Below are 13,010 nucleotides of genomic sequence, written 5' to 3'. Positions count from 1 at the left end.
GTGTGTATGTGTGTTCGGATACAAATTTTCGTCGACGATTTCGAGAACACGGATGAAGCGATTTGAATAATTCAAAAAAAACATTCGATTTGTATTGATAAGGAGACGCGCTGATTAGTTTTTGGCGAAGGCATATCTAGTCGTTCCGAAGATATGGGGCAAAAAGTGCCAAAAACGGTAACTCAGTTTTTAAGAGAACGGAGCGTCCGATTTGAATAATTCAAAAAACATTTTACTTGCATTAACAAGATGAAGAACTGATTTTCATGAAGGCAGGTCTAGCGGTTTCGGAGATCTAGCAAAAAAGTAAAAAAAAATCCATCTGGCGGTCAAAAATGATCATTAGACATATGCATATCAAATTATCAGATATTTTATAGAGATTTTAACAATAAGTATAAATTTTGTTTACATTCCTATGGGTTCCGTACCAATGCTTATACGTTAGACGGCAGAGCGGCGCTTACGCGCTTCGATAATTCGTCTCTATGCATTTAAAGCAGTATGATTGCTTTGAAAAAAAATTCATAATTTCCACTTCAGTGTATTTTGAAATACTTTCAGTATTTCAAAATACACTTTTCTTCAAGTCTTTTTTTTTTCAAAAAAAAGTAAATTTTTGTAAAAAATTTATAGTTTCTCAAAAATCTAATTTTTCAGAGTATTTTTTTTTTTCAAAAATGTTAATCTTTTAACGCTTCCCACTAGATTTACCCACTCCAAAGCATGACACATATAAATGATCCTAGCATCCTAATCTGAAATTGATTTCATTTAATTTTGGTATTGATAATTTATTACCGCCTTTTTCTTCAATTCATTATTTTTTAATGACGAATCAAAATCCAATCAATCATTTTTGAAATATCTGTGACATAGCTAGCTAATCGAGTGAGACTTTAAAAACACTGTAAAAAACTTTTCAGCTTTTTCATAGATTATTGTAGTACTAGTTCACACTCAAAAACTGACTTCACATCATCTCCAGATTTTAATATTCAATCTTCACATTTGTTACTGAATTACTGAACAAAATTATCTCTGATAATATTGTGTATTATTTAATTAATATATTATATTGCCCATCTAAACTCGCATTGTTATACAGAACAATGTATTATTGTAAATCCTTCCTGTTATAATAGCAGTAATGCAGTAAATCTGTGACATAATGGATTATTAAGCATTGTCTAGTGTTAACTAAAACAGAACACGAATTTAGCATAAATCCTCAAACACCTACTGAAATCGTCTATTGATCACAAGAGCTACCGTGACTTTATGACAAGCTTAACAAACACAATTATATCCTCTTATCACGCACCGCGTGTTAACTAAATCTATTCGCAAGCAAATGTTTTATTCCAGATTAGATTAATATACGACTAAATAAAACGAGATAGAACCGTAGGTGTATTAAGGGATTAAGATAACGGATATGATTGAATTTTGTTTAAAGACAAGAATTAAATATTATAATTTATGTGGCGTTATAAATATTCAATACACGTGAAAATTACAGACGGATTTTAATATATAAAAGATATAGATGACTATGCAAACTTAATTACCATGTAAACTGAACAGAATACTCATTGGTATTCGAAAGCATTGAAATCCGCTGGCTACGATAATCCATTAATAAAATAAACAAACCTATTTCATAAAAAATACACATAAAAATTCTCAGTTGTGATGCAAAAGTTGCCTTATTCCATCCGATGGTGCCTGATTCTTACAGAGTGTTCTTGGCTTATGCATGAAAGCTCTTTCTAAAGTCTCTTTATAAGGTTACCTTAGTATTCCTCAATCCACCAATGCGCAATTCAGCTACCCCTGGCTTTAATTAAATTTTAATTTGAATTTCGTAACGTTATTTCATTTTAATATGACAATAAACACAATGAAATATAGATTCGTTATTAAGTTTTTAATTTATTCATTACTATTCACATAAGTATACATAATTAGTAACAAAGCGACAAAAATGTGAATAATTTATTTATTTACATACAATTTATTTACAATAAACACAATGAAATATAGATTCGTTATTAAGTTTTTAATTTATTCATTACTATTCACATAAATATACATAATTAGTAACAAAGCGACAAAAATGTGAATAATTTATATATTATATATTTATATTTTTATTTTTATATATTATTAACTTCCCGTAGGGCAAGATATAGTAATCGCAAAAAAATCGAAAATGAAATTTTTTATATATTTTTACGTTTCAAAGATTTCTGAATATTTTGGCATACCTTGTGTATGTGTGTGCGGATACAAATTTTCGTCGACGATTTCGGGAACACCGATCAACCGATTTGAATAATTCAAGAAACATTGGATTCGTATTGATAAGGAGACGTGCTGATTAGTGTTTGGCGAAGGCAGGTCTAGCTGTTCCGAAGATACGGGGCAAAAAGTGCCAAAAATGGTAACTCAGTTTTTAAGAGAACGGAGCGCCCGATTTTAATAATTCAAGAAACATTTTGCTTGTATTGACAATATGAAGTATTGGTCAGATTTTCATGAAGGCAGGTCTATCGGTTTCGGAGATCTAATGAAAAAGTAAAAAAAGAATGCCATTTGGCGGTCAAAAATGATCATTAGACATACGCACATCAAATTATTAGATATATTATAGAGATTTAAACAATAAGTATAAATTTTGTTTACATTTCTATGGGTTCCGTACCAATGCTTATCCGTTAGACAGCGGCGCGGCACTTACGCGCTTTGACATTTTGTCTCTATGCAGTTAAAGTAGTAGAAGTTTCAAAAAAAAAGTAATTTATTGTAAAATTTATAGTTTCTCAAAATTTCGTTTTTTAAAAATATAATAATTTTTGGTACGGAAAATTCCAGCAATTTGCCTTAAGGCACGATGCCATGCGCCCAAGTAGTTATATAATTATGACAATTGCATAAAATTCCGAATGGTATATTACATTATCCCGACAAGTGCTACTTTGAGCGAGATCGGTATGTAGAAATGAAATGTAAATATATATTTTGTGTCGGACTTCCGAGTCAAGTACCAATTTTCCAATAGTATATTTTCGCAATCAAATTAATATTTGCTTTCTATCAAAATTTTCAATTTATTAATATCAACCGTAACCATTACCAAGCTGTTAACACAATATACTGGCAATTATTTAAGTTATAGTTATAGGTAAGATGCACAGTCAAACAGTTTTAAAGGAATACTTTAATAAATTGAGAAATATTTTATAAAATTTCACTATTTGGTACTATTTACTTAATGATTAATACAGAATATTAGACATAAAATAAATTATGTACAAGCAGAACCTACTGAATGTATTTAACAAAAACACAAAGAAGTAACGCATCTACTATAATATATTTTAATTTAAAAAAATATGTAAAACATTATATTTTAAATGTCTCTATATTGTGAATACTAAAAAAACATTATTTTGAAACACCCATTTAATAAAAATCCACTGGATTATAATTCAATTTTTTTTTTAATTTATTTCCACCCTTTGATCTCGTATCATAAAAATACCATTTCAATAAAATATCATAAATAATTTAGACAAAGTTTCTATTCGGACATCAAAGTTTTTAATATGACAATACAAAATGTCACACAGATAATTAAAATCGAAAATACGACTGAATAGAAAAAAGTAATTATTCCTGTCAAATACAGCACAGCAGTCCTATTAAAACGAATTTGCAGAAAAGCGAAACTAGTACAATTTCAGTTTCAATATAGAGTTTTCATGCGAATAAATGTACTTTATATTATTCATTTGCAAAGAATCTCTTTGACAATGAACAGTCAAATATTCTTTTAAATTTTATGAAGCGTTATATTAGATTAGATATTCTAATATTAAAAAGCGATGAAACATTCAACTTAGAGCAGTCGTGCGCAAACTCAAAGAAAATATCTTCCGATTTATTCAAAGGTATCAAGAAGCCTAAACTCTTGTATTCTTCAACTTTGGATTGAAAAGTTTTTGCAACGCAAGGGAGTAAAAATAAAAGATTCATCTTTTGGGACGAAGGAAGGTAAATTGAATATTCGATTAACGTGTAAGAAAAAGGTTTTGAGGCATACATTTATATAATGAAATAAGCGCTCTCGAAATGTTATGAAATTTCATTTTAATATATACTTGTATAAGCGCATTTTGTGTGTTTATATCGCTCTACATACGAGGTGTGTTCAAAAAGTACCCGGAATTACTAATAATTAAATTTCGCGGGTCTGGAGTGTCTGATTGTCAAAATTTTTTTTTTATTGTGTTGGTATACATGCCCCTAAAGTATGATGAAATTTTCAGCTATATTCACTGTTTACTTTGTCTGTGGTAGTCGCTAAGGTTCGACGTGTTTTTCTGAGCTCGGCGATTTTTACAATGGAAGAATTGAAAAGTCAAAGAATTTGTATTAAATTTTCCGTAAAAAGTGAAATAAAGTGTTGCAAAGTGCAAAAATTCACCAGATATGGCTCCGTGTGACTTTTTCCTATTCCCAAAGTTGAAGAGACCCATGAAAGGACGGCGGTTTTCCTCGATTGAAGAAAATCGCTGAGAGTGCTCAAGGACATATCAAAAAGTGAATATCAAGGGTGCTTCGAAAATTGGAAAAAACGCTGGCATAAGTGTATTATATCTGGGGGGGACTACTTTAAAGGGGACCACATTAATGTAGACGAATAAATAAATATTTTTTTGAAAAAACGAAAATTCCGGGTACTTTTTGAACAGACCTCGTATATCGCAAAATGAAATGTGATATCAGCGATAATGATTAGAATATCGTATCTGAAAGCAAAATGTTGAATTTTATGTAAAGGGTAATAATGTTGTATTTGGTTATTTGATCTTAGTAGCATTTTCAAAATAATAAGCAATAAATACATGCACGGTTCTTTAAAACTGGTGCTACCAGTTTGGTAATGCTATTGTGAAAATGTTATTTTTGATTTTGTCACAATTAATCAATGCAGTAGACGAAATTTGGATTTAGAACTAGATAGTCCTTCAGACAGTACATGTTCATGAAAGGACGTTAGTTATTGCAATATACATGGAAAACAGAAATCTGTATATGGCATTGATTTGAATAGTGAGGCAGATTGCACTAACAGTTCCGGTGTGCAATTATAACTAATACGAAATGTCATCAGACATAATCTGATTTCGAAACTTTGGCGAGTATATAATTCAAAATGAGCTAAATATTTGTAACAAGTTATAAAATAATGATATAAAAGATACGAAAAAATATCATCTACATGATGACGATTTCTGCAAAAAGCACCAAGACTGGGATTACCAAAACAACGTTTACTTGAAAAGAACAATTCTAATTATTAAACAACATTGGGTACCGACGACATACTACGTTTACAGATTCGCTTGTTATCCGGAAAAGAAACAAACGATGTCGTAAAAGAAATAAAAGCCATTTATGACGATACAAAATCAGATTAACTAAATTTTTACAAGATACTGACAACTGCAATCTACAAAGTAATGTTTGAAAACATAGGATATAATAAATAAAGTTTAATTTAGATTTTTCATTGAATGAGTTTCACTCAAAGACATGAAAAACTAACAAAGTAAATTCTAAAACGTTTCCTGATTGTATGAGAAAACTCAATGCAATGCAATTAGGTATTTACTTCGTCTGATTTTCTTTGTCTTTCTAAGTTCTATATTGATTATTTGAACAGTGAATACGTATGATTGTATTATACTACAAATGCAAGTTTTATTATTTCTTTCAATCAGATTTTTGCAAACATGCCAACTTTGCAATCTGATATCTCAGGATATATATATATATATATATATATATATGTTTTTAAATTTCAACTTTTATTAAAACTTATGGCGAAAAATATCGACCATCAATTTCCGAATTTGATCCTAAGCTTTTGTTTTAATTGAATTTTTTTTTTCGGCGAATTGTCCATTGTACAAAAATCATAGATCTTATAATACAGGTGAAATATTTATGACAAAAATACATTATAATCATATTTATCAGTTCATTCCCATGAGGCTGTTATTAAAGAATCAAAAAAATGTATTTAATGATTCAATTGGATCAATTTGGATAATGTAAATACATAGCACTTTAATCTTCGTAAATTATGCACTTTAGTATTCAATCAAACGCAATATCTAAATTTGAATAAATTAATATTCTGTAATAATAGAGTATATATACGCTTATTAAACATTTTCATAAAAATATCTTGCTTCACATTAAAACACTTAAGAGATTATGCATAAATTCTATTGCTTTCTTTTCTAATATACAAACGTGGTATCACTTCATCTCCTTTGGTAAATAATGAAATTTACATATTTAAAAACTGAATACATAACTGGCAATGTATAGTTTCCATTTTCATTGAAACTTTGCATTTCTTTTCAAAACTCAGATTTTTTAAAGTGTCCAGCATGCAATAATAGTAATTTGTGCAAACATCATCAAACTAAATTACAAAAACAAATCTTTTTCAGTTATCGCGAAGCCGCCAGCGTATTTAATACTCTCGACACTGTAGTGGCATTCCTGGTGCCACTTACTATAATAGTGGTACTAAATTCCTGCACCGCTTGTGCAGTGTGGAGATTAGCGGGTATCAGGCGCTCCATGACAGTTACGGGCAGGTAAGATAAAAGTTATTTCAAAATTTGCATATTATATATTAATTTTTCGAGAGACAGATAAGTTTACGTTATAAGATGAAATAAAATATTTTTTTGAAGAGTAGAAGAATAGCCTCTACTATAGGTCGCCTCCAAAATCAGATTCGAATAAATTAATTAGCTAAACATTGTTTCACATCATATACTTTTCCATACTCATTTTAGTCATGTACCTGTCATTATTTAGTCATGTGGGGTACAGATATATCTTCTAACTCAATTTTCTTTCATACATTGCAGTTTTACTGCATTACGACCACTCGTTCAACCTACGCTTAATATTTATTTATATCCTCCTGAACTTTAAATTTAATGAAAATGGAAATTGCTTCGCATTTAATCAAAATCTCAACAACACTCGATTATAAATAATACGCTGGAATAACCAAAACAACAAGACTATTTCAAAATAGTATTTACATATCATTTCGTTACTTAGAATATGGAAACATAAGGATTGATTGAACTTTGGGAAAAAATGTAATAATTGTAGATATTGTATTTTAACTACAATATAGTTAAAAATGCTTCGATGTTTCATATGCACAGTAAAGTAGGCCATGCCAGTAAGGTGGAATCATGTTTTAACTTGTGTCTACCAATCTTTTTATTTATCACTATTAATTAAATTTAATTAATTTATTTGATTTAATATCAATTAACTGAGAATTTCGAATTTTAATGATAATAAAATAATATGCTTTAAATAATATCACGTAGTAAGTTTTGTAGACAAAATTTAAACTTATTCTGCTACAAAATAACTTTACACGAATGAAATAAAATCATTATAATTAGCGACAAAATGAGATAGAATCCCCCAAAAATATATCATATTAAGCAAATCTTCTCATAAAATCTATGGCATGATATTCCAAAAACAATCTACTTTGTTCCTCGTGTTAAAAATATGCCTGCCAAAATTTAATGCGAGTATTATTTTAAATCTCTGTGTCTTTAGAAAAAATCTTTTTGCATCTCGAGTTCCATTCAACCACAGCATAAATCACTCTTGTTTTTTGCCAAGAGTTCCCGTTTAGGTAAGGTAGCTGTCGAGAGCAATCGTATTCTTCGGAACAGCACTTGAAATAATACGAGGACTAGTGAAATGAATAAGTTTTTTCCAATCAAATTTATCAATCACAACTTCTTATTAGTAATTTGTTTTTGTTAAGTTCCTTGTTTTACTTTAAAGTAAAATTGCTGAAACTTTCCAGTTTGGAATTACTAATTTAAAGATTTAGTAAAAATGCGAACAATCTATGATGATTATAACACTAGATGTTTCAGAAGTTTCTATGATCATTATAGAATACTCATCATAAGAAGTAAATAATAGTATTTTACCTGAAACTCAATGTCGTACTGCAAATGATATCGGATCAATCAAATGCCACAGAAAGCATAGTAAAATCTATAAATATTTTGGCAGTAATTGTAAAGAATCATATATATATATATATATATATATATAATGTCACATTTTTCAACGCAACTATTTTTTCATTTTTTCGAAATATGCAACTATTTAAATACCTCCAAATGCCTTCACGAACAACTCTTCGTAATCTGTCTTTTTCACGTTATTTACATTTATTAAAGGTTCAAATATTCCAAACATTTTTCCAGCTCTTTCATTATAAGAAAACAATAACAGAGAGATGAGAGAGATTGTAGTGATAAGAGTAACGAGCGCTTCAGTACCCTCAGCAAGAGATTTACGTAAAAATGGCTGAGATACAAAAACATAAATGTACGTCTTTCAAAACATAAATGTAATTATGAAATGATTATAATACTTAAATGGAAAACATTCCATTCTGAGCAGCATAATACCAAAACTCTTTGGGGAGGATCATATTTATTGTATTAACACACCAGCAATGTCAAGAAACGGTAACAACTCAAAAATTATTCTTTCTGCAGAGCAAATTTATATATTATATATAATTTCAGAAATTGTTGTAAATATTTAATTTTAAAACTCATTAGGAGCACACAATTTATATTAATTTATATATTAGGAAATAAAGAAATTTTTTGTCGAAAACATACAATATATATATATATATATATATATATATATATATAAATATATAATTTACAGACAATTACAGCATATAGGGCTTTACCAGCGTTCATACAAAAGTAATGAAAAAGAATTTTAATTAGATCAGGATTACCAGCATATATTTGTATGTGTGCGTGTGTGTTTGTGTGTCTACACCTCCTACTAAAAGATTGCTTTTTATTTGATAAATGAAGTAAAATATTCAGATAAAATGTTATATGTTGCTTTATTGGATTCTTTTGAATAATTTGAAAAAATGCAATTTTAAATTCATAAACAGAAAGCTAAAACACGGATTTCTCGACCTTTCTTTTCTGAGACAAAGTGCATATTATTTCGAAGTTTCGTGACGCAAGAAGCTTCATGTTATCCATAATCAGTATTCCATATGTTACTTTAAAACTGTAACTACTTTATACTGATTACATTCTACACAACGCAAGTATGGAGGAATATATAATTTCAAAAGTTTATTCGATTTTGAAACTAAATATAGTTGACCTAATTTGTTTTGAAACTATTTATTTTATGCAATAAAATAAGCATTTGCAACTGATGAATCATTTTGGAAATTAATTAATAAATCTATTATCCATATAAATATAAAATAAATTATATTGGAGTTTGAGCACCTCGTTTCTTAGTAAGTTATTTCATTAGACAAAAGAATGCCCTTTCAAGTAAAAAATTAATATAATAATAATTCTATTATCTATAATAATAATTTTAATAAAATATTTTTCTATAATAATAATATAAAGTAATAATTTCAAATTTACTACCAATATTAATAAAAAACAAAAGCACACATACTAGACAAGTCCATCAGGTATGAATATTTTTTGTCTGTTGGTTAAAGAAAACTATAGTATAATAGTATAATAGTATAGTAAATATATACTCTGTTAAAACAACTCTCTGAACCATTCGTATACAAATGAAATTTGCGAATCCAAATTTTTTTATCACCAGCACAAATTTTCCTGTTTTTTGCAAATACGCAACATAACATTCAAACGAGTCACACAAAAACCAAATTATCTGAATTAGCGAAACATTTAATGAACTCGATATTTACTTCATAACTTACAAAAATATTTCAACAAAAATAAGGGAATTTATGATTAATTAGACGATGTAGGTAGAAGGTCACAAGATTGCGGCAGGTATTTTAATTTTTGTCGCAACCTTTGAATTTCAATTTTATTCCGGAGTATTAATTAAAAATTGTAAGAATGGTATTCAAAAAATTCGATAATTTGAATACGAAAAGGTTTTTAATTTATGCACTTTAATTAAGACGTGGAATGACTTGATAAAAGAGTTGATTATTAATCAAAATTTATACTCATCCGGAATTATTAAGTTACGACAACGAATCGAGTAAATGGCTAAATATTTTTAGGAAAATCACAAAACTTTTATTATAAAATAGTATTGATATAAGGAAAAATTCAAATAATAATTATGTTTACAATTACAATTAATTTACAATTAGTATGTAGTACTTAGTTTTAAACAATTCGAAAAATTAATTTTGCAGATTTAAAAATTAACCAACATATGATATGTATTCATTGTAAATGGTTTTGTTACATTTTCGTAAAAGCATCTATAAATTCACTTCATAGAAAACTGATGAAACATATGAGTGGGTTTAAATCATCAATATTTAATTTTTTTATGCTTATTCTCCAAATTGTTCATATCCACTTGAGGTGACAAAATTGTATATCAAAATGTGTCAAACAATAATGACTCATTAAAATCTTTTCAGTTTTTACTTTACCCGTCTTGCAATTTCAATTTTGATTTACCAGATTTTGAGTTTTAAATTAACAGGTTGTTTTCAAAACCCAAAAGCAATCGTAATATAAATTAGAAAATATCCTCTGTTCATATATCATCATATTAAAATGACTTGAGTTTTTTCATTTAAAATTTAATAAATTCATTTTCATTTCATTTAAAATTTCAATTTAAAAATATATCAACAAGCAACCGCAAATATTATATGATAATTATATAAAATTGATAAAACTGTTTGAAAAATATGAAATATTTTAAAAAGCAACGAATGTACATATTGCCTTTACTAAATCAATATCATTCAATGAACCGTCATCAGGTATTAAATGTCAGCTCATAAAAGAAACAATATTTTAGTTCGGTTGACACAAATCTCATATTAAGGTGTTCGGGTCGGCTATTCCGGTGATAAAATAAGACTCATCAGTCATATGGCAAAATGTTGGTACGGATAAGTAAAAGCTCAAAGCCATAAAATGCTTACGGCACCGGAATAAATGATTATCTTTACAGTAACATAAGCTTTGCCTGAAGTCAAATACTCTTGTTCATTTATATCGAAATATACATATATTGTTTATTTGAATAGTAAAGTATGTTAATGGGTATTATTAAATATTAAAGTTCTGCAAAAATGCTAAGCATGTAGTCCAGTCATTATAGTAAGTTCACCTCGGAATTCGAGATACCCGGCTGTAAATAAGTAATTAAGTCTGTGAAAACTTGTGTATTAACACCCTAAAGTTGTCTCAAAACCTACATATGGTATTGACACCCAACCATATGTAGGTTTTGAGACAACTTTAGGGTGTCAATATACAAGTATTAACCGACTTACAGCTGGGTATCTCAAATTACGAGATTCTTACCTAATTTAAGCTTAAATGACTGACTAATGTTCAAATTATTTATTTTATAAATTATATATTTTTATATAAAAAACATATTTATCTAAAGATGAATTACTCTTCCTTAACATAGTTTGATAGTTGTTTTTTTGATACATTTTATTTGTTATGCTGTTAGTTTGGTTACCATAGTATAATTGCTAGAAGTCAAACTGGACCTTTGTGCCTTACCCTATATAGTATATATTATATATAATTAACTTCATTTTTACTACCGGTGCAAGATTAGTAAAGTTCAGTAATTAACATTAAAGATGATTTTGTATTTTTGACGCCCAATTTCTAAATTTTGCTATCCTGTTAGAATAGGTGTAAAAATTATCAAGCTATCTAATTGCGTACTCAAAATGAATCAGCTTAATAGATGCGTTTAAATTGATAAAATCTATAATAATAAAATTGTATTTATTATCTCGAGAGCATATTTAAACATTGGCCAACCGCGAACGCAAGATCACGGTTGCAGGAAGCCGATTGAAACTTCCCAGATCTGATCGTGAAAACGTCTATTTCGACTATGAAAACATCATAAAAATGTCATAAAACCGTATAAAGTTTATTGAGTGCCCGTCGATCTATTTATTTATCTTACAGAAACATATCCAACGCAGTAAGGTCAATAGTTTTTTTTATCAATTCTCAATTCTAACTTCATTATGAAATACAAATATTTACGACCCATGATCCTATAATAACGCGGAAGTTCTTGTTTAAAAATATCGATTATTTATTTTGCACGGATACTCACTCAGCAAAATTCCTATTGAATTAGAAGGAGTTTATATATTTGAAAAATATACGGAATGATGTTTGATATAAATACATAAATTTAAATGAATTCTATATTTATAGAAGTGAAATAATATGAGAATAATATGTAAACAATATTTGATAGAAATAAGTAAATTATAGACAAATGATTCCTTACTGGAGTTGATCATTGATAGTTAACATCCCTACTTAAAATTTTGGCAAAACTATTGAACAAGAGATAATATAATATCAAATTTTATTGAATTTATAGAAAATAATATTCTGTCAATTTATATTAAATTTAAAATATTCCATCTACATCGTTTAAACTCTATTTCCAATATTTTAATATTAATTACTGAAACAGAAATAACGCATGCATAAAATATCAGTTCCACATCAAAATTCATATCGTGTAATAAATGAAGTGCCTGCCGTCATAAATGAAGTATGTAATATGAACACTAGTTCAAACGAATTCTATATTTGCTTTTATTATACCAATGAATATGTTATTTCCCTGGCGGATTAATTCTTTCATAAAAATATATACATACAAAAAGCAATGGTATCGGTTTCATGTAAAACGAAACAAACCATCTCAAGAGAATACTCGCAAATCTTCAAATTACTTGCTTCAAACGAAGTAAAACTTGTATTTTATTTCAAGGCAATTAAAAAAATATAAAAGTTAATCAAATATTTAGATTACTAAGTACTAATTGAAATTTGAAATAAAAATAATAT

At 28.1% G+C, this 13,010-nt stretch overlaps 1 protein-coding gene across 1 annotated transcript in view; it reads left to right on the top strand.

Annotated features, from left to right (window-relative positions):
* The window catches only part of LOC113386047 (somatostatin receptor type 4-like), a 33,929-nt gene that overhangs the window by 5,975 nt on the left and 14,944 nt on the right, over positions 1 to 13,010 (top strand). Inside the window, exon 3 of the mRNA XM_026623856.1 lies at positions 6,534 to 6,683. Coding sequence (XP_026479641.1) covers positions 6,534 to 6,683 — 150 coding nt within the window. The remainder of the gene's footprint in view (positions 1 to 6,533; positions 6,684 to 13,010) is intronic.

The sequence above is a fragment of the Ctenocephalides felis genome, unplaced genomic scaffold (genome assembly GCF_003426905.1).
Source record: "Ctenocephalides felis isolate EL2017-DRISC unplaced genomic scaffold, ASM342690v1 CF-g0.4_SCAFFOLD_03571, whole genome shotgun sequence".
Classification (NCBI taxonomy): Eukaryota; Metazoa; Arthropoda; class Insecta; order Siphonaptera; family Pulicidae; genus Ctenocephalides; species Ctenocephalides felis.
This window is presented reverse-complemented; position numbering and strand designations above follow the sequence as displayed.